We start from the raw sequence: 22,124 nt of genomic DNA, 5'->3' as shown, positions 1-22,124 counted from the left end.
TAGGTATGTGGGGAATTTGGATTCTCTCTATTGAAAACTTGAGATGATTTTCAATGGAGAAAATCCATATCCGTATGTGGGCAGTGAGATGCAAGGGTAAGTCAAGTATAAGTACAATACATTGATATTTATATTAGCAATTCACATCATATTTTGATGTGTTAATTCAGAACGCCGAATCTAAAAAATTTAAATAGTGGTCAAGTTCATGTACCAATGTCTTTTTTTTTGGGTCAAATTGCACGATTACCCGCCGACAACAAAATTTAAATTTAGTGTAATAAGAATATAAAATTCATGAAAAATATATTGTTTTAGGCCTTAAATTATGTTGAGTTGTCTACTCTAACAAACCTAACACCTTTATTTTTTGTAAATGAAATGTATCATCCATTTGTAATTGTAGAGATAAATCATCACAAGATAAAATGTATCATCCATTTGTAATTGTAGAGATAAATCATCACAAGATAAATGAGATCATTTTAAGGGGTTAACCTCTTTCGATAATTGTTTTCAGATATACATTAGCCATAAATCAAATTCAAAACTAAATGGTGAATGAATCTATTACTTGTTATAACTATGTTCGTTGAACATAATACCTTACTTAATGGGTCATAGTCTAGTTCTACTCGAATCAACGTAACATTTTTTTTTTACTGAAACAATGTTTTAGAAAAGGGAAATGATAGGTGTAGCGAAGAATATTATCACGAAAACTTTCCGACCGTGTAATTGCTCAATACCTTTTCTAAATTATATCTATTGCCTTCTTTAACTTCCGGCCAACAAGAATTTTAATTGGCTAAAATGTGATCGTGATACATTCTTGATAAAATTTGTAGTGCTCAATAGCAGCAATACTCATTAGAAAATACCATTTAACAATGAGTTTTTTAAGGAATAAATAAAAGAGAGAATAATAATACTTAACATTTTAATTTAATAGAGTACCAAACTGTGATTTATTTCCATTTATCCAAGATTACTAGCCGTTGTGATTAATTTAGGCTTCTCAACGTTCGAATTCTTTGAACCGACCTTAAATTCGACGTCGTTTCGTGAAAGGCACAATTCCTTTAAAATCAAACAACAGAACAACAACACTCTTCTCTCAATTCAATTCAATTGCTTCTTCCTTCAACAAAAACCCTAACCCTAAATCGAAAATCAATCGCTAATTTCTCTCTATTCTTTCTCTTTCTCTTTCTCTTTCAATGGCTAGCGCTAACGTTCAAACTGAAGCTTCTCAAAGCAACATTGCTCCTTCAATGCAACCTCTCCCTCCGCCTAAATCCGTTGACACTCAATCTGTTCTCAAAAGGTTCGTTTTTTCAATTCAGCATTACAGTTTTTTGAATCTTGTTTTGTTTTTCGATTTAAAAGAAATCAAACCCTTCGGATAGATTTTGGGGATTAATGGGTTTTTCTTGATTGAATTAAAATTTAGGTTTTTTTTTTAATTTACTTAATTTTGGGGATCTATTGGTTTTTGTTGATTGAATTAAAGTTAGGGTTTTTACTTAACTTTTGAATTTATTTGATTTTGGGAATCAATGGGTTTTTGTTGATTAAACTAAATTTAGGGTTTTTAGTTTAGTTAATTTAAAATATTGGTAGGGTTTTCAGTTTGTTTCTCCTAATCTAACTAACTCAATTTTTTTTTTTTTTTTTTGTGGGTTGTTGCAATTTTGCAGGTTGCAGTCTGAATTGATGGCTTTGATGGTAAGAAATTGGATCTCTCTTTTTCACTTTCTGTGATCTAATTTTGTGTTAGTTTATCAATTAGTTTGGTCTAAAGCAATGTAATTTGAGGACTTAAAAAAGTAATTAGATGGTAATGGGATTATTTGGAAAAGTGATTAATTCATTAATGTGATTATTTGGGCTCATTTATTTTTTATTCTTGTGTGTGTATGCAATGTAATTTGAGCACTTAGTTTGTATGAAATCAGTTGGGGAAAAGTGATTAATTCATTAATGTGATTATTTGGCAGATGAGTGGAGATTCTGGTGTATCTGCTTTTCCTGAAGAGGACAATATATTGTGCTGGAAAGGAACAATAGCAGGAAGCAAAGACACTGTCTTTGAAGGAACAGAATACAAATTGTCACTTTCATTTCCCAATGAGTATCCTTTTAAGGCTCCAAAGGTCAAATTTGACACCACATGCTTCCACCCCAATGTTGATTTGCATGGCAATATTTGCTTGGACATTCTTCAGGTAATGAATGTTGTGTCAGTAGCATGTGATGATGGTGACATCTTGTTATGTTGTGTCATTTTCAATACAACTATTGCATATTGATTATGATTAATTGATTAATCTGTTTTATAGGATAAATGGTCATCTGCTTATGATGTTAGAACAATTCTTTTGTCAATTCAAAGCCTGCTAGGAGGTAAATTTGAAACCTGAATCAATAATATAACACTTTTATTTTGTTCTTCCCTGTTTGTTAATTGTATTTTTACTTCTTTCATAATTTAGAGCCAAACATTAGCTCGCCGCTAAATCCACAGGCAGCACAGCTTTGGAGCAATCAAGAAGGTAAATAAACATAATTGATATTTTGTAGAGTATATCTTCTGAAAGATGAACTGATTTTGCTGTGTTCTACTTTACTTCTACAGAATACAGGAAGATGGTGGAGAAGTTGTACAAAGATCCTGCTGCTTAAACTTTGATCTCGGAGTTCATTGATTTCTCTTCTCTATGTCTGGTTGTGATCTGCTTTGGAAAAGAGAAGGGATGAAATTTTTAAAGCTTGTTTCATCCTTTCCTTTGCTTTGAAATTTTCCATACATGATTGTTTCTCTCTTTTGTTGAGAATTAGTTAAAAGTTAAAACATTGTCATAGATTATTTTATTCTTCTTTGGAGCTTTGGGGGTACTTTGTACAAGATTACGAGATTCAACAATCAAATTACTTTGTTCAAGATTATGAGATTCAACAATTAAATTGCTTTGTGCAAGATTATTTGATTCAACAATCAAATTTGTTTTCCTTTTATTTTACTTTTCACTTTGTACTCATTTATTTACACCACAACACTTGGTATTCATTATTCTTTACGGTATTCATTCATTTATCCAAGCGAAAATGCCAACTATTACTTCAAAATTGTTGTCCGTTCTGAGTAATGTCAATGTTACCAAATCTTGGTTTATACAAATGTCGATAACTTTAATCTATAGTATTCCCATAAACCAACAAATCATGACTAAATCATAATCTTCATTTTAAATTTCATTAAAGAAATAGATAGTAATCAACAAATCATGACCAATCATAATACAAATGATGATTTAGGTTGTCTTAACTCCAAATCAACGTTTTTGGTGAATCAACACTGAGATCTCCACTTCTTTCAAAAAAAAAACACTGAGATCTCCACAATGACTTTTGTTGGAATCGAAATTAATTTTTTGCAGTCAAAGAATCTCACACAATCATTCAACAATGACTCGATTCAATCATTCAACAATGACTCGATTTGCTCCTCTAAACACTTCCAATTCGTAATTTGTTGCAAGAAAAATACAAAAGAGGGAGTAAATTCTCAAGGTAACAAGTGCCCTTAGGACATTGTTTAAACATACAAAAATTATGAATTTTACATGTGTTTGACTTGTATTCTTAAGATAAAATTTCTTTTAATGAGTTCCTTAAACAATACCCTTAAGACACTTGCTAGCAAGACTTAATCTTATTTGTACGTTTCACTCTTATGAGTCTCATATATCTTTTGTTGGTGTTAACTCTCCGGTTCTCAAGAGAATGGGTCATGCTAAGCTAATCGTGAATTTGGTTGTGAGGTAATATAACCTGACCAATCGAACTCGAGTTCTCTCAAATGAACTCTTTCCATCTTTCAAAGTTGGCGCTTCTAACAAGTGTTTGCTTGGCACTAGGAAGTTTTGTTGTTTAAATAATTGCAATGGTGCCCTTGTGATAACAAAAGCATATTGGCAATTGAGATAATTGACAACATTATCAAGGTAACGAACTGCATCATCACATTGCATCACTACCTCAAATAACCGATTAAATTCACGATATCAATCTAGTAAAGGTTCGATTGAAGCATTTTAGCAAACACATCAAATGTACATGAGGTACAACAACGGTAGAAATAAAACAAAATATAAAACATTACTTCAACCAAGAGAGAAAGAAATTAAACGTTTTTTCACAACTACCATGTCAGGCCATTCACCAATATTTGCCTTCAAAGCTCGTTTTCAAATATGACATCGTTCCTGTGTTGAACGGTCCTTTGCCTTACGATGGGACCAAATATATGAAATTGAAACTAAAAAGGGTCATGTTAACTTGTGCCCTTAGGGCACATGTTAAGCAACCTAAATAGAGCAATTTTGCATTGGAAAACACAATATAACAACTTTTAAGAAGTTGAATGCACGCCTTTTGATATGTGTATTTCTATAATGAGTATCTTAACACGTGCCTTGAGGGCACAAGTTAACATTAGCCAACTAAAAACCATATAAGTGTCATCTATTGCGGGGGGTTTAGTTGAATCCATTTTAATTTTTTTGATAGGTTGTATGGATTTTTAGAAAATGTAGTTGAGTTTTTGTTTTTTTGAGGGAAGAAAATGTAGTGAATTGTTTAAAGGGTTTAATATGTGATTCGTCCCTGCAAATAGGGGTCACTTAAAATTTCGTCCCTCCAATCACTAATCCTTTTTTTTTGCCCCTGCAAAATTTAATCAGTTAAAAATTCGTCCTTTGACCCAATTTAATCACTGCCACGTCAGCAAATGACCAAAAGGGCACGCGAAAGGACGAAAATACCCCTGGCTTATTTTTTTTTGTTTTTTCCTTCAAAAAACTTTTTTTCCAGATTTTTCGCCATTTTTTTTTTTTTACGATTTTTTCAGTTTTAATTTTAAAATTTTTTTTCCGAAATTTTTTATGATTTTTTCAGATTTTTTTAAATTTAAAAAAAGAATTTTCAAAATTTTGAAATTTTTTTTTAAGGAAAAAAAATAAGCCAGGGGTATTTTCGTCCTTTCGCGTGCCATTTTGGTGATTTGCTGACGTGGCAGTGATTAAACTGGGTCAAAGGACGAATTTTTAACTGATTAAACTTTGCAGGGGCAAAAAAAAAGGATTAGCGATTGCAGGGACGAAATTTTAAGCGAGCCCTATTTGCAGGGACGAATCACATATTAAACCCTTGTTTAAATAATTGAAAAGTGCGAAATAATATAAAAAGGGCTTATTTGATCCAATGGTCCCACAAATAATTTCAAGTTTTTAATTTTTTTCTGGATTTTGGTATGAATGTTGTTGAATATGAGGGAAGAAGATCAAGAAATGCCACACAGGCTGATAAGTAAAAACAATTATGTGTTGATGATTCACCGTAAGATATAATAGACTTGTATGATCCAACGGTCCACTTTCTTTAAAAAAAGATCAAACGGTTAAAATTAACAAAATTAATAAGGTTTACGATGGACCACTCTTAAGGTTGGCCCACCATAGACATTTAGGGGGATGTATTGGATTAGGAATCTAAGGGATTTTAAAAGACTTTTTAATTATGAAAAAGTTTTGTGGTATTCAATCAAGACTCTTTGCAATTTAAAAAAAGTCTTGTGGTATTCAATTAAGATTCTTTGTCATTTTAAAAAAGTCTTGAGGTATTCAATCAAGACTTTTCATCATTTAAAAAAAGTCTCATGGTATTCAAAATCATTCAAATTTCAAAGGATTGTTCAATAAGTTAGATTTTGATGGATTTTGTGAGATTGTCTAGTGAAATTTTAACAAAAAAATGTCTTTCATGAAGACATAAGATTTCTTGGGATTGTTTTTCTTTAAAAGTTTTTACTATCTATTTCTTATCTCTTCTTCCTTCTCTCTTCTTCCTTCCCTCTCTCATCTCTTTTCTCCCTCCTCTCTCTCTCCCTTCTCTCTTCGTCTCTCTCTCTCTCTCTCTCTCTCTCTCTCTCTCTCTCCTCTCTTTTCTCCCTTCTCTCTCTCTCTCTCTCTCTCTCTCTCTCTCTCTCTCTCTCTCTCTCTCCTCCCTCTAACTCCTCTATTTTCTCCCTTCTCTCCTTCCTCTCTTCCCCCTCTCTCTATCTCTCATAAAAATAAAATAAAAAATAAGAGCATGTATTCAAAATATTATGATAGAGAGTGTGTTGTAATCATTTCTTTTCAATGAGTCCTCAAAATTCATAAAATCTTTTGAAATCTTATAAATTCATAAAATCCTTTAAAATCCTTTAAAATCTTATAATGTAAATCCATTGAAATCCAAATTGAAAATCCTGATTGTCTTTTAAAATCATGAAAGTCATTAAAATCCTACAAAATCTTTTAAAATCTTTGAGACTTTTTTAAGCAAAAATTGTCCTTCAAAATCCTAATCCAATACACCCCCCTTAGAGTTAAAGTTAACAGTCGGGATTTATTTGGCAAACGGAGGAAAACTTGAGGGATAAAAAAGTACGTTTTATTAATTGTGGGACCAAAATGAAAACTTGAAATTATTTGAGGGACCATTGAATCAAATAAGCCTATAAAAAATTAAGTGAGATCCATTTAAAGAGCCATAATGAGTATAATGGATGTGGATGCTCTTAATAATTAGAGGTTTGTTTTTAGTTTATTTATGTTTTTGTTCTTGGTTAATATTTCTTTGGCTTAATTGCACTTGCCCCCTATATTTTGCCAATTGTGCGATTTTGCACCCCATTGTTTCAAACGAGCGATTTTGCACCCTATATTTTGCCAATTGTGCGATTTTGCACCCCAAAAAATCATAAAAATATTCAGTTTTTTTCCAAAAAAATTAAAAAATCGAAAAAAATTTAAAAAATTAGAAAAAAAATCAGATTTTTTTAAAAATTCTGGAATTTAATTTTCAAAATACAAAAAAAGTAAATTTTCAAAATTTTAAAAAAATGTCAGATTTTTTAAAAAAAAATTAATTTTGATAATTTAATTTTTAAAAATCTGGATACCAATTTAAAAAAAGGTCAGATTTTTTTAAAATTTTGAAAATTTACTTTTTTTTGTATTTTGAAAATTAAATTCCAGAATTTTAAAAAAAATCTGATTATATTTTTTGATTTTTTTCTAATTTTTTGATTTTTTTTTTGATTTTTAAATTTTTTGGAAAAAAACTGAATATTTTTATGATTTTTTGGGGTGCAAAATCAGAAAGGGGGAAAACTATGGGGTGCAAAATCGCTCGTTTGAAACAATGGGGTGCAAAATCGCACAATTGGCAAATTATAGGGTGCAAAATCGCTCGTTTGAAACAATGGGGTGCAAAATCGCACAATTGACAAAATATAGGGGGCAAAAGTGCAATTAAGCCTATTTCTTTTTGGTCATTCCATGTAAAATTTATAACTAGGATCATTGAGTACCTGAAAAATCTGAAATTCAAATCCCGATCTTTACATATTGCATTGTCCCTGCCATTTGCTAGATAACTAGGATCACATGGACTTAATTTTTTGTTTTTATTCCTTACAAATAGATCATTTTTTTTTGTTGAAGGAATTTTTATTTTTGGTCTTTGTTATTTTGTTTGACACAACATATATTTTTTTTGGTTACATTTGACACAACATATATTATAATTAGTCGCTTACAAAAATATGAACTAAAATAAATATTACAAGGACCAATTTCAATATAAACAATTTGTTGGGATTAAAACAAGAATATTTTTATAAGGACAAAACACAATAATATATTTGCTTGAAATATAAAAAAAGCATGTTAATTGTACACAAAAAAATATTTAAACTTTATTTTACAAGATTTAGTAGTATATTTTCAACTCCAAAAAAAAAAAAAAAAGATGTAAGAATTCCAATTTATTTTGACAAGCTTTAGAAGTGAGGTTGATAACGAATGACAGTGAGTATGATGAATTTTTCTAAGCTATTTTCGAATTCCAATTATCTTTTATCCACTTTCTTTCACTTTCGGTCATTTTCCCAACACCCATACAGGGAAGAGAACCGAAATATATTTTTCACAAACTACTAGCAACTTGCAACTTATCCAAAGTAAGACAAATAGTTCATTTTGAGGGTTAATGTGCCCAAAAGATACTGTATTAACTTGACACATTTAAACATTGCTCTAGAAAAAATTGGATCCCGCCAACTAACAAATACTGCACACATACATTTCACAGAAACTAGTCCAAAGCTTTTGTCCTAAACTCTGTCCATGATGTCATCAGAGGAAGGATTAGAGCGATAACTTGCCCAGAAGGTGAGGACCAATACGATATTTTGTATAAACGCGGTTTAAAAGTCATTAACGAAAAAAACAACATCAAAGCATGAATGCGCTACAGATTCTAAAAGATTTGAAAGTAATATTCTTAACGGCAGTTGAACCTAGTGTTGTGCTGCATGTGAATTTCTAGTTTGATTTGTGAGGAACTGGATTACATTTAAAGGACTTGCGAAATCTAGCACTTGCTGCAAGTATGAATATGTCTAGGTATTAATTTTGCCACAATCAGAAGCATACAGATTGTCTGAAAGGCTCATGCTTTACTTGAGGTTAACTGCCTAATATTGTACTTGGACAACTCCTTGTACTTCTCAATGACCCCGATCAAGCAAACAGTCTGCCAAACAAACAGCATGCATTAGTTCTATACCAAACTGATAAAAAATTATACAACAGATTGAAACTCATTCGTGTAAGAAGAGTTTTGTACAACTGAGCATTTCTCACAGAAAGATGGTATAATAAAACAAGTCAGGGTTTAAACTTCAATAATAATTTTTCACTTCAGCATTTTAGTTTATGTGGCCTAACTGTGTTAACGATTTAAGTTGGCAAAAAAAGAAAAATGACAAAGTCTGCCATTGAAGAGAAGCAAGAAGTTAGCGATTCTCCAGCCAAAGCAAGAGTAGATGCAGTAAAACATACTTTTTGACAAATAGGTTTCTTTCCAATAGGGATTTCATAATTAAAATAATTGAAAAGCCATGAAAATGCATAATTTCACACAACATTGGGTGGATGATTTAGCGGGGGCAAAAAGTGAACGCAAAAACGTAATAGCAGTTGATTTGAAAGGAATGGAAATAATCTGGCACAGCAAGAAAAAACTTCAAAAAATGGCTGCTACTCGGGAAATATATGGCATGATGGGTATAATATATATGCATGCAACATACTTTAATTGAAATTCAGCCTTTCTTACCCTGGCAATTTCAACTATTATGGTTTTATCAGGATTACTGAGGTCAACTTTATGAGGTGCAGGAATCGACTTTGCCACAGCATCAATTATTTCCATCCTGTCAACACCAGTATTTGCCCGGGCTTCATACATCACAGCAAACTACACATACAAAATACTGGTCAAGCTGTAGACAAAAGATCAATTCATAGAGAGACATGAGCATGAACTCTGTCAACAACATTTGTGTCTTGTAAGGAAAATAAGAAATAAGATAATGAATGAATGCAGTGACAACAAATTATCTAATGGCGAATTCAATGAAAGACACATTTAAGTAGAATTTCAATAATTTTTATGATAGTAAAGCTACTTTCCAGGATGGCTCTCATGCTTTGCAAGCTAATGAGTCTCATTGTGTGTAAACTTTGTGCAATAGGAGAAAAAATAATCTAATACACGCGGAGCTAAACTGATGCACAGTATTACCTTCTGTGGATTATGAGTTTCCACAGGAAAGTACTGCTCCACAAGAGGCTGGATTGCTTTTGAAATTTCCTCCTTTGAAGCATAACATGAGACTTCGATAGGCAAAATTCTCAAGATAAACCTAGAAGTAGCCAGCAATGTATCAGCGTTTCTTCTGTGTATGTTCATTCTTCTTAGAATAGAAACTGAAAGTTTACCTCGACATATGTTTCCTAGTCGATGCTGCTGATGTCACTATCCGGTTAACGATCTCGTTGGGGCTTTTGTCTCCATCTTTCTTCCGCATTTGAATAAATACCACACCATTACAACCTGATTCAAGCTTGGCAAAGCGTTTCTGTGTAAAACAATGAAGAAAAAAAGACAGCCTCTTAGCAAAACACACACCTATTCACAAATGAAAAGGAAATGTGAAACAAATACTTAGGCAGGCCTCAGCCCCAGTGCCTCAAAGTTATACTCCAATGCACAAGGAACTGAAGAATTAGGTATTTGTCTTTCTACAAAACAAAATTTACTCTTCACCCAAAAATCAAAATCTTCCAAGAAAAAAATGATAAATATAAAACCTGATTCTGCCACTACTTAATTAACAAAAGCCATCAAAAGTAAATATCTGAGATAATCAGATGAAAGTCAATATTATCCCTTGAAGTATAAGTATCCTTTACTAAGAAGTCAACAAAGAATGATTATGTTTCAGAACGATTTTGAACTCTAAAGGATAATATTTCCAATATCATACTATATTTTCCATCTCAGGAGTCATAAAGAAGGACAAGTGAAAGAAGGAAACATGGATATAATCTAGCAAAGAAAACAAAATAAAGAGATATATACGGCAGTGTCATTGAAACATAAGAAAACAAGGAATAAAGAGAATCAGCATCTAGCATGACTAAAAATCTTAGCATCTGTTGCATAAATATGTATATAATCTTGAATATGATATAGAACAACCAAGCCTTATCCCACTAAGTGCAGTCGGCTACATGGATCAAATTATGCCATGATGTTCTATCTTGAATATACTGTATTGTAGAAAATTACGAGAGAAACTATTAATATTGGATAGCCACATAAAAGTTTGAGCAAAGCCAGAAATTATTAAAAAAAAATCATATGATATGTTAGTTTAGGAAACTTTTAACAGAAACAGAATAGAATAATATACAGAATGGAAGTCTCGTCAAATCACCTTACTCTTGTCTCTCAGTTCTACGAGTTCATCTTCAATTAACTTATCAATGGACTTCTCTTCCACTTTTTTTTCACCCAAATCACTTGTTGGCGCATTTGTTTTGCAGCACTCTTTCACAGCCGGTGGCTCATCAGCTATCTTTTCTATGGTCTTAGGACTGTCAACGTCTCCTTTATCATCCCTAGCCTTATCCCCAGCCTGAGCATGCAGACCATCAATTTTAGGAGGATCTGATTTTTCACCTGTTTCATTGTCATGGCTAGTATTGTCGCTATTGGAAACATCCAGTTTAGGCTTTTTGTCCTCCTTTTCCTCACTTCCTTCTGGCACTTCCGCCTTCTCCTCTTCCTCCTCATCATCGTCATTACTGGAAGAGTCAGAATCTGCAAACGTGATTTTTTTATTTAAAGGTTTATCGGACAACTTTGTTACACTTGGATGTGCGCCATCAATTAGCTCTTCGTAAAACTGCAAGACAAATTGAAACAATGGCGTGATATCAATTTGCAGGACAAAAGTCATCTCACTAACAATAGAAACAATAAAGGAACAAAAAAGCGATACACATTAATGGGAACCTCACTTGTATAAATTGATAAATGGACATCATAAAGAATTACTTTGAATCTTGTTAAAGTCAAGGCGTATATTTTTCATACAATTCAACTTGTTGAATAAAGTTCATCTCTAAATTTCTTTTCACCACCCACTATCTTTAAGTTAATGCCAAACTAACACTTAAACTACACAGAACAAACTCTCAAGACATACATATGCCATAAGCAGATCCACAGTGTATTCAAAATTTCAAATGTAGTAAAGTACTTCATCCTTTATGCATACTTTATGGGATAATATTGTCTCCTTCCTTAACAGAAGTTTCTTCCATCAAAGAGAATATGATAAACTTCGCTAATTCACTAAGGGTGTGTTTGGATGGAGGGTTTAGGAGGGGAAGGGAGTGGAGGGTTCACTTTTCATTTTTAAATTACGGACACTATAAAATGTTTTTTAAAAATTTAACATATTAACATGAAAAACGATCACATAATACTTCAATCACACTTAATTTATTTTAGAAAAACATGTTTTACAGTCCGTAATTCAAAAAAGAAAAGTAAACCCTCCCCTCGCTTCCCCTCCTAAACCCCCAATCCAAACACACCCTAAAAGAATCTTTTTTAATTAATCTTACAGTAACAATAAATTTTTAAACATCATATTTTCCTATTAGTCAAACTCAACTTCTACCTCTAAGTTTTTTGCTAAAGCACTCATTTACCTTCTCCATAAACATATATAAATTATGAGGATATTCGTTTTCCTATAAATAAAGCATCATGAACTTATTTCAATTGAGATAGTTCAATAAGTGTATGTTTGGTTCCACTTTGGGAGGTGCCAAAATTGATTATAGAGATATAAATTTGATTTAACATGTTTGGTTGTTCAAAAGTAGAATTGATTTTGCCTCCGTAATTGATTCTAACTTTAAACTATAAATTGGAACTTTTGATTCTGTAATCGAATTTTACACTCAAATTTACTATTGAAATCACTTTTGCATGAATATATCCAAACATAACTCAGTTTACTTTCAACCCAATTTTAACCATAATCAATTCATTCAAAATCAATTTTCCTCACTGTAGTAAAACGAATTAGTATATGCTTGTAGAGTAATAATAATTGACATTTGAAGATTAGCAATTGAAAATGAATAAAAAAATAAAAAAAAAAAAATCATGGAAAGCGGTTATAAGAGAAAAGGAAAGATGAAATGATACGTTATCGAGAATATTGAGAGCTTCGCGAGTGGCTTGATGTTCTCTTCCACCATCGCAAGTGATGAAAAAACCTTGAACACCAGGGTGTAATGGATACGAACCCTTTTTCACTGGTTTCTGCAAAAATTAAAGGAAAACAGATTCAGAAAATAAATAAAATGATAGAAAGATTGAAATTGAAAGAAGAGGTGAGGTGTAATAGAGAAGATACGTTGTGAGGAAGATAGCGTTTTCTCTTCTTTCCACCGGCGGCGGCAGCAGTATCGGGCGCCATTACTACACCAAAGCACGATTTAGCAAAAGAGTAACTCACTACTCAATAGTGGGTTAGTGGTAGTTTATTATGCGAGTTCCTTCTGTTTTGAAAGAAAAAAAAAAAAAATGTATTTTTAAAGGAAATAAAATTGTATTTATTCACCGCAAAAAAAAATAAAATTATATCAATTTTTTAAATATTTTTCAGTTACAAAAATCGTGTCATTTCAAAAAATTAGAAAAAAAAATGTGAACACAATTTCATACAAGATTATAAAAATAGATATACACATCAATGTCTACTTAATTTTAGGCTTAATTGCAGTTTTAATCCCCTATTTTCACCATTTTGCATAATTGATCCTCCTATTTTAAAATTCAACAATTTTGGTCATTCCATCATATTTTTTAACTATAAAAATATGATGTGATAAATTTTAAATGTTGTAGAATATGATCTAAAAATGGAAAAAGATCAACATCGATAAAATTGTAACAAAATTCCTTTGAAAATTTCATTTAAAACATATCTTATCACAATATGTTAGACAAAATATTCGAGGGACCAAAATTGTCGAATTTTAAAATAGATTGACCAATTTTGCAAAATCATGAAAATAGGGGACCAAAACTGCAATAAAGCCTTAATTTTATAAATAAATTGTTTATACTTTTTTGGTCAAAATTATTTCTATTTTACTTAATAGATTTGTATTATTTTTTGAGTTGATCATTTGAATTAAAAAAATAAGTAGACAAATTGTGATCTATCCATATTATGAAAAATGAAAAGAATTCTTTTATGGATTTATTCCAATCTATCCATTAGGTGAAATTATTTTACATTGTTGGCCGTCATTGAACTCTTGTTTTTTTACTTTTTTGACAAGAACACATTCAACTCTTGTTATTACTATGCTTGAACTTGATTTAATAAGAAGCTATTCCTGTGGAAATTGCTGTGATTGGTTGGGATATAACTTGTTAAACATGTGCCAATCAAAAAAGAAACTTGAAAAACATGTTTTGTCTGTGTCCTATTAAACAAAACATATTTAAATTTTCGGACAAATACAATTCAAAAATTTCAGATTGAAAGTTATGGGATTTCAAAGGTAGTATGGTCTCATGCGTTGACCATTGGCCACTAGCTTAAGATTTCAAAGTTAACCTTTCTCCACACTCATTCAATCATTCCTGCTGCATTAATTCCAGGGTTGACTCGCACCGCCAAGTTTACTACTTACTATATGATGGTGTAACAAAATTATTTCTTTCCAATTTTGCTACTCCCTCCGTTTCAAAATATAAGCAAAATTCACTTTTTAGGTTCATTCATTTAATGATGTATGTGGTTCATAATATGGACCACATACATCATTAAATGAATGAACCTAAAAAGTGAATTTTGCTTATATTTTGAAACGGAGGGAGTATGTTTCGTAAAGTCAAACTGTCAACCTTATGATGGTGTTGCAACATTATTTTCTTACATTTTTGCTCTGTTTGGTATTGTCAAACTGTCAATTTTTTTTTTTTAGGGAACAAACTGTCAACTTATTATGGTGTACTTTTGTGTTTCAATCAAATATAAATAAAAATTCTTTTTAAAAAAGATTGATCAAACAAAATTAATGTATTTAGTTCAAATCTTAAACTAAATCCATCAACTTTCTTTTAACAAATTTTGTGTATAATTGAAATCGGAGTATAATTAAAGTTAAGTTATATGGTAATGTCCATTTTCATTAAATCAATTGGTCACGAGGTTATACCATTTTGAGATATGTTAGATCAAGTAGTGTTTAAGCTTATAACATGCATTGATTTGTTTTCTCACTATTTCCCTTGATTAAATAAAATAAAATAGTAAATTTAGTGTTACACGCATGTAAGCAATGTTTTTTCTATGATTAGGAGCAAACTTGATGCTTAGAGATTTACAATACTCACAAACATGGTGCATCAACAACCTATGATAGATCTAATTCAATACATATTGCTTAGAGCTCAGCAATATGTATTGAATTATTGGCTAACTCATCTGCATCAAGTAATATGTAGAAAATTTTCATTGTGAGATAAAACATACCACTTGCTTAAGAGGCTCAAATGGTCTCTTATCACTTAGATCAATCCATTGCATGCAATATGTATTGCACTACTGGCTCATATCAACTATTATTTGTCCTCCCTACTTTTTACTATTAAAAACCCTTTATAAAGTTATCTGATTGCGGTGGTCAAAATCTTACCCTAGACAATAAAGTAGGCTGGAATTTATGTTTTTCAACTTTACGGTCAAATTAAATAGAACTTACTTTAGAAAATCAAAGTAGTCCTATTCTAAATTTAAAGACAAAAAATATCAATTCCTTAAAAAAAAAAAAAAATGATTCCTATTTCCCCACCAACGTGGGAAATACCTCTACCAATCTTAAGAAATGTAAGCCGCTCTGCACGTAAAGCAGGGTCATCAATGCTGACAGAGTTAATAAGAAAACCTCCCAGATTACAACAAATTTTTCAAAGAAAGCAAGACTATAATAATAAGAATTTCAAGTCATTACTCCTAATACTATTGCATTTACAACCCAAAGGATCTCTTACAACTTATAAGAGATCAATGTCATAATATAAACATTCAGTAAAGAATAATAACGATAACAATATTAATGAACATAACCTGATCAAAGAATAGATGAAACCTCTATACAGAGATATTAAATATAAAGAACGAATTCTGATTTACAGGGCTATATGTGTGTATGTGTCTATATATATCAATCAATGTTGATATATATAAATAGCAGGTGTGTACCCTATCCACATTTTTAAGAATATGATGCAGCTAGCAATGCAGCCCCAATGCCTGATCCATCTTCGGTGACATTAAGAATTACATGCTTAGCAATATCTTCCCCCAATATTTCGTTTAAAGCTTCATGCAAGTACTCTCTAAACAATGTATAGCTCGAGTATAATCCTCCTTCAATTGCCACAACTGTTCTTTTCATTTTTATATCACTCCTACTCCGTCCACCTGTGATGCCACCACTCCCGTCACGACCAATCTTCTTCAAGATGCCAACAATACCAGCAGCTGCTAATCGAGCAGCCCTTCGAGTCACCACATCACACACCTTCACAACAATTTTTCTTGCCTTCAATGGAAGATCTGGAATCTAAGACAGCCAAATACAAGATATATGGTTTTTAGATTTACAGGAAGGACACCCATTTAGGGACAAAAAATATGGTGTCTGACTTATTTACCTCAAAGGTGTCGTTGAGGATTCTTGCTACTTCTATCAAGTCAGGTGAATCATCCTCATGCATGGCAGCCATCAAAGGAGTCCTGAAATGACAAGAGTTTCAGATCAAATTCAAACCAGAGATTTGGAAAACCAGAACAATTGAGTATGGAACATTGTAGTTATCCAAGGAAATATATCTTATCAGCCTATGCATCATTTTCACGGAGCACATGTCACCTCAAATACTCCAGGAAAAAACAAACTGTGCATGATGTTTGCAAGTTCAATCAAGTGTACATAGAATAGAATACAGGCATAGCCAGCAAACAAATGTTCGAGTCCAACATTTCAAAAAGCATGTAATAAAATCAAAACAAGAAAAGCCAAAGGCAGTTGTCATATGTAAGTCCAAGTTTATAGCAAAGTCAATTTTACTAAGCAATGAATCATTGCCCCTTGTGTGCTAAAAGAAAAATATAGTTAAACACGAAGTCGTCTTATTACCACAAGAGGATATGAAAGAAAGCAAAAAAAAAAAATCGATCCACTATGTTTCATGCACTACAATTGGACGTCAATGAAATTGAACTTGAAACAGAACTATTAACTTAGTTAATGAAGGGCGTATGGTAGAACAGAAATATTCAATGTCTAAAAAAATTAAGGTAGGCTGAGACCAAATCACCAGATAAATATATATACACATCAACGTTGAAAAATAATGTAATATTTTAAAAAAATTGTAAGTGTAGAATTTGCCTTTTCCAATGCTTTGTATAACCAAGATAAAACTGCCTACAATAGAACAACAATAGGTTTGACCTTTCCCTAGACACATAAGAGATGCTTTGTCCTGCCAGATTGCCTTTTTATTGAATAACAGAACACATCTGGCCATAGTATCAAGTATGTTTTCCTAAAGACATTGGTCATACATAGTGTATGACTGAGAATCGGTACAAACCTCAGTACGAACGGCGTTGAAAGCTTCGAAGAAATAGGTCCAAACATATCCGACTCTAGTGACATCCTGAGAATGACTCTCCTCACGATGTCACCGAGATACATTCCTGATATCATTTTCTCAAAACCCTGCACCCAAATCACCAAAGTTTTAGTCATAACAAATGACAAATCAAGCAACAAAAGTCATTAGGAGCAGAACCTAACCTGATCATTTGGATTAGGGCTTTCAGCATCTAATTCAATGTCATACTGTGTTCTTGGTAAATGAGACGACCAAAAGTTCCCCCATTCCATATTGACAACCTAAAAGACGGAAAATAAATTCATAAGTCATAACTAGAACCCAAAAATGAAAAATAAGAACTGAAAAAAGAGAGAACAATACCATGCGTCCTGATGTTGTAAGAAGACCCTGACACTTGATAATAGCATCAATTCGCTCCAAGTAGCAGGCATTAGTACCAGTACCAATGACTATTGCAGCAACAGTGTCTGGATCATGATAATGCCCAACAGCTAATGTTCCAACAGTATCATTAACCTGCTTAAAATGAAATCAAAAACATATTTTTAAGTAATATAATGAAACAAATAGGATTTATTTTACATGACAACACCCATTTTCCTTCACACCAAATTAAGATATCTAAAAATAATAACTACACAACTATAGAAATAAAAATCATGACATAATTTATCGACATTATTGTATACAAGCACCATTTACAACTATTATCATTTATTCACCATTTCACTATTATAGAATTAAAAGTTTTTGTATAAAAGAAGGATTTGCAGCGAAAAACTGATTCATTCAACACACTTATAAATTCCTTACATTTAGATCAAAAACATAAATATGCCCTAGAAAAAAACAATCTGTTGAAGGCGGAAGCGAGCTCATAAATTACATTATGTATTATACCTTAATCCCGGTTGTGTAAGTATAAGGCAAGCATTGCTTTCAGAGGGAAATATTGGATAAAAAAAGAAAAACAAATCATACAATTAGGCTAAGGAAAGGAATTCCTTACCAAGGCAGCTACATGCACATCTAGGCCATTTTGTGCAAATGCTTCCTGCAAACATGCTGCAACATCTCTTCCAACCTGACAACAAATAGCTTTGGGTTGTTAATATTTTCATCTCTATACTGAAAAACCAAGTGCAACTTGAATAGGACATACATGCTTGTTTGGTAACTATTTATGGAGAAGAAAACAAAAATAGCCAATTTTAAAGATCAATTAAGAAATCAAAGTGACTAACCATATCTACAATGGAAAACCCTTTTGTCCACTTGATTAAAATGCCCGAGGAAACAGACATTTGTTTCATAGGGAAGGAGAATGTAAAGCCAAGTTCCCTTCTGTCCTGTGAAGTATTGGAACCATCTTTAGCAATGAATTCTTTTAACGATGATGCGATAAAATCAAAGAGATCCTGCGAGCATAAAATTCAATTTAACGTTATTACATGAAAAGGACATTATCATAACAAATGAATAGCAAAGAAAACCAAAGTTTTAGGGTTTTGATCATGTCACCTTGCTTGTGCTAGTCATTAGATGTGGGGGAATAGGTTGTCGCTCTACTTCATGCTCAAGGACGGGAGATGGTTGACCACTTAAATGAACCCGCGTTACCCTAAAATTTGTTCCCCCAAGATGCAGCGCATAATATGGTCCTTTCTCAGTACTGATAAAAAAGACAAACAAACCAATTTAACAAAAGGACTCGGTAATCATAATAAAAGATGTTATGCTTATGAGTGTTGTTGACAACACGTGTAAGCATCACCAAATCTTGCTAAAGATAAGGAGTGCGGTTTCTGCAATGTGTGCTCATAGTAGCATATACAAATCCACCGGGTGAACCTTCTTGATTGGCAGATCTAGTAACGCTCAAATTTGATATAAACAAAAATGTACAGCTAGAACCAACAATGCATGGCGCGTCTGTTGGCATGTGCCGTAGCGCGTTAAATCCCATCCCAATAAATAGCTGTCATAGACTCAACTAACACAGTGACACATTGTCTTTTTTCCCAACACCAATCCAAACACACAATCTATCAATCATTCTTACAGCTTTCAAAAATTAGCTTGATTACCGACACAAATCATGAATCACCTATGAAGCATGGACTCAGACGCGGACACAACACGAACACGCCCATACCGATAAAATTTGAGAAAATGACATGATTCAATGTAATCATATGTGTCGGTGTCATGTCGTGTTGCCGGACACGACACGTATCCGAGCGCATCACTTTTCGCAAAGCAAACCGGCCAACAGGCACATCTATGTGCGTGTGCCTTAGCGTGTTAAATGCCAACCAGTAAATAGCTGGCATAGACTCAACTGAACTGACATAGTGACACATGGCCTCTCCCAAAACCAATCCAAACACAATCTATCAACCATTCTTACAGCTTGCAAATTAGTTTAATCATTGACACAAATCATGCTTCACTTTCACAAAGTAAATTAGACAACAGCCATTTATTAAATGTCCAAATCCAAAGTACATTTTCCATAAACAAAATTTAAATAAAATTTCATAAAAATGTCTTTCACATTATTCAAAAATCAAATCAAATGCAAACAGCAATGAAAAACACCTAACATGGTACTCCAGAAAGCATGAAATAGACAACAGAAACAGCTGTACATAAAAATTAGAAATTTAAACGGCGTGAAAAACAAAAACATAGACAAAACTGGGAAGGAAAAAAACCGTTGAAATGACACTGTTGAACCAAACATAATAAATCAAAAAACAAAAAATGTCAGCATTTTGAAAGCAACAGCTTAATAGTAAAAAAAATCAACTTATTCAATAGCACAGTTAAGATTAAGAACACAAAAAAAATGAACTTTAAGAAAGAAAAAAAGTGATTACCCGTTAGGAAGATTATCAACATAGGTAAGAAGCATTTTGAGCTTAGAACCACCTTCAGAAGCTAAACCGGCGTGCATCTCCACCGCCATAGCATCAACCACTTGCCTTAACCTTCCAACACTCGTATCACAACCTTCTTCAAACTCTTTCAACACATTCGCTACTTTCTTCCACTTTCTTCTACTCTTCACTCTTCTAGCGACAATAACTGCCGCCACCGCACACGCCGCCACCGCCACCGTCGCCGTCACTCCCACTACCACTCTTCCCATCTTCACCGATCGATCAAACTACATCCGTACGACGCCGTTTTCCCACTCTCCGAAGATTTCTCACCGAAAGAAAACGTCGCCGTTTTATCATGCACGCAACAAACTTAAACGAAAAATAGCTTAAGAATAATTAAGATTGAGCAAAAATGATTCGATTTAACAAACTCCGGTGAAACGGGAAACGGAAAACTCGCCGGAGATTTAATTTTCCGGCGAAAGTAAGAGAGAGAAAGTAATGCAGAGAGAGAAAGAAAGAAGGGGCGGCTCCGGTTTAGAAAATAAAGGAAATGTTGGAAGATGAACCGGTATGGTAACTTTTTATAATAAAAGTGTAAAGACGGATTTGTCCTTAGACAGGTTATGATATTACAGATTTGTCATAGTATCTCTCCGCGATCTTTTTACCGTTTATGACAGATTTTGAGGTTAATGACAACTTTGACTTGTGCTCTTTTTTTTGGTTCATTCTCTCTCTTTCTACGTTCTTATATTTCTTCTTTGACAAATATTAATATCACATGCAAAAATAAATAATCTTTTTTTATTTATTTCCTATTTTATTGATGTCCGTATCACGGTTTGAATGAATATTTTTAAAAGTGATGCCAATTCTGTGAATATTTACGACTACTGTATAGTATTACGAATAAGAATGATGCGACTTTGATAAGGTGACAATGAGAACAACAACAGTTATAAAGCAATTAAAGAGAAAGCCAAAATTTCTTGTGCTCATTATATCGTCTTTTTATAATCAACGTTCTTTTTTTTTTTCCTTCACATTTTTGTATTTTTTTATGATTATGAAACCAACTTGATACATTGAAATTTATATAGCACTTATACAATATCAGGATTGGATTTGGTGCATGTTCTCAAACTTGAATTTATGAGCATTCCCAAATTAATATCAATTTAATATTATTATTTTTTACTAAAATAATTGGTATATATTGACTGAAATTTTATTGGTCTATATATAATTAATAATTCTTTGTAAAAAATTGTTAAAAAAATAGTTTAAAATTCAGCATTTTTTATGGAATAAAATTCAACATTCATGATAAATATTAAGAAAATAATATAAATTTTGGTATATACAAATTAAAATTCTTTGTCAAAAGATTACAATTAAAAAACGAGCACTTTTATGGAATAAAAAAATCAACGTTCATTAATTAATAAGAAGAAGATAATATAAAATTTGGTATATATATTTATTATTTGTCAAAAATGACATTATAAAAAATTCAGCATTTTTATGGAATAAAATCCAACATTCGTTTTTTTTAAAGAAAAATCCAATATTCATTAATTATAAGAATAATAATAAGAAGATAATATAATTTATGTTAAAATAATTTGAGCATCTATTTTATATTGATATTTTTGTTTCTCATAGGTTCCTTCAACTAGAGATGATTTTATCCGAGTTATTTCAGGTTTTCAATATGGATACCTCTCTCGGTCAAAATTTTAATATTGATTCGCCACATTGTGAGAGTTTAGGCTCTTATGTTATATTTAATCTCTCTTGGTATTATATTGATTTTTAATTAGATATTATGTCCTCCCCAATCAAACACTTACATTTTCACTTTTAAATGTATTTATTGGACTCAACTCATAATAGTTGCCATCTAAATATTGTAATTTTAAATTTGGATTTAAAAAATATATATTTATTTACAAAACAAATAAGGATGTTGATGGATCATATTGTTTAATATAATTATATTTAGTTCTAAAACTTATTTGAGTACTCCTTTTCTTTAAAAAA

The 22,124-nt window shown here is 32.0% G+C and overlaps 3 protein-coding genes across 3 annotated transcripts; 1 reads left to right on the top strand and 2 right to left on the bottom strand.

The window, feature by feature from the left end:
• Window positions 1-977: 977 nt before the first annotated feature.
• LOC146919142 (ubiquitin-conjugating enzyme E2 20-like) lies at window positions 978-2,980 on the top strand. The gene is made up of 6 exons (XM_085712393.1): window positions 978-1,327; window positions 1,701-1,728; window positions 2,001-2,228; window positions 2,343-2,406; window positions 2,496-2,555; window positions 2,639-2,980. Exons 1-6 carry the CDS (start codon window positions 1,221-1,223, stop codon window positions 2,683-2,685), a joined length of 534 nt encoding a protein of 177 aa, XP_085568519.1. The 5' UTR covers window positions 978-1,220; the 3' UTR covers window positions 2,686-2,980.
• A 5,303-nt stretch (window positions 2,981-8,283) lies between these two features.
• Window positions 8,284-13,022, bottom strand: LOC146919141 (THUMP domain-containing protein). Its single transcript, XM_085712392.1, has 7 exons — window positions 12,899-13,022; window positions 12,688-12,804; window positions 10,898-11,368; window positions 9,897-10,036; window positions 9,700-9,820; window positions 9,232-9,372; window positions 8,284-8,646 (listed from the first exon to the last, which is right to left on the bottom strand). The coding sequence occupies exons 1-7, from the start codon at window positions 12,959-12,961 to the stop codon at window positions 8,563-8,565; spliced, it is 1,137 nt and encodes a 378-aa protein (XP_085568518.1). The 5' UTR covers window positions 12,962-13,022; the 3' UTR covers window positions 8,284-8,562.
• Window positions 13,023-15,464: 2,442 nt separating this feature from the next.
• Window positions 15,465-20,636, bottom strand: LOC146919140 (hexokinase-3-like). The gene is made up of 9 exons (XM_085712391.1): window positions 20,073-20,636; window positions 18,712-18,862; window positions 18,435-18,608; window positions 18,200-18,274; window positions 17,551-17,706; window positions 17,370-17,468; window positions 17,164-17,291; window positions 16,219-16,300; window positions 15,465-16,127 (listed from the first exon to the last, which is right to left on the bottom strand). Exons 1-9 carry the CDS (start codon window positions 20,342-20,344, stop codon window positions 15,777-15,779), a joined length of 1,488 nt encoding a protein of 495 aa, XP_085568517.1. The 5' UTR covers window positions 20,345-20,636; the 3' UTR covers window positions 15,465-15,776.
• Between the last annotated feature and the right edge of the window lie 1,488 nt (window positions 20,637-22,124).

Source organism: Medicago sativa, chromosome 5 (genome assembly GCF_051527215.1).
Source record: "Medicago sativa cultivar Bolivia chromosome 5, Bolivia_mono, whole genome shotgun sequence".
NCBI lineage: Eukaryota > Viridiplantae > Streptophyta > Magnoliopsida > Fabales > Fabaceae > Medicago > Medicago sativa.
Note: the sequence above shows the minus strand (reverse complement) of the source record. Positions and strands in the feature narration are given on the sequence as shown.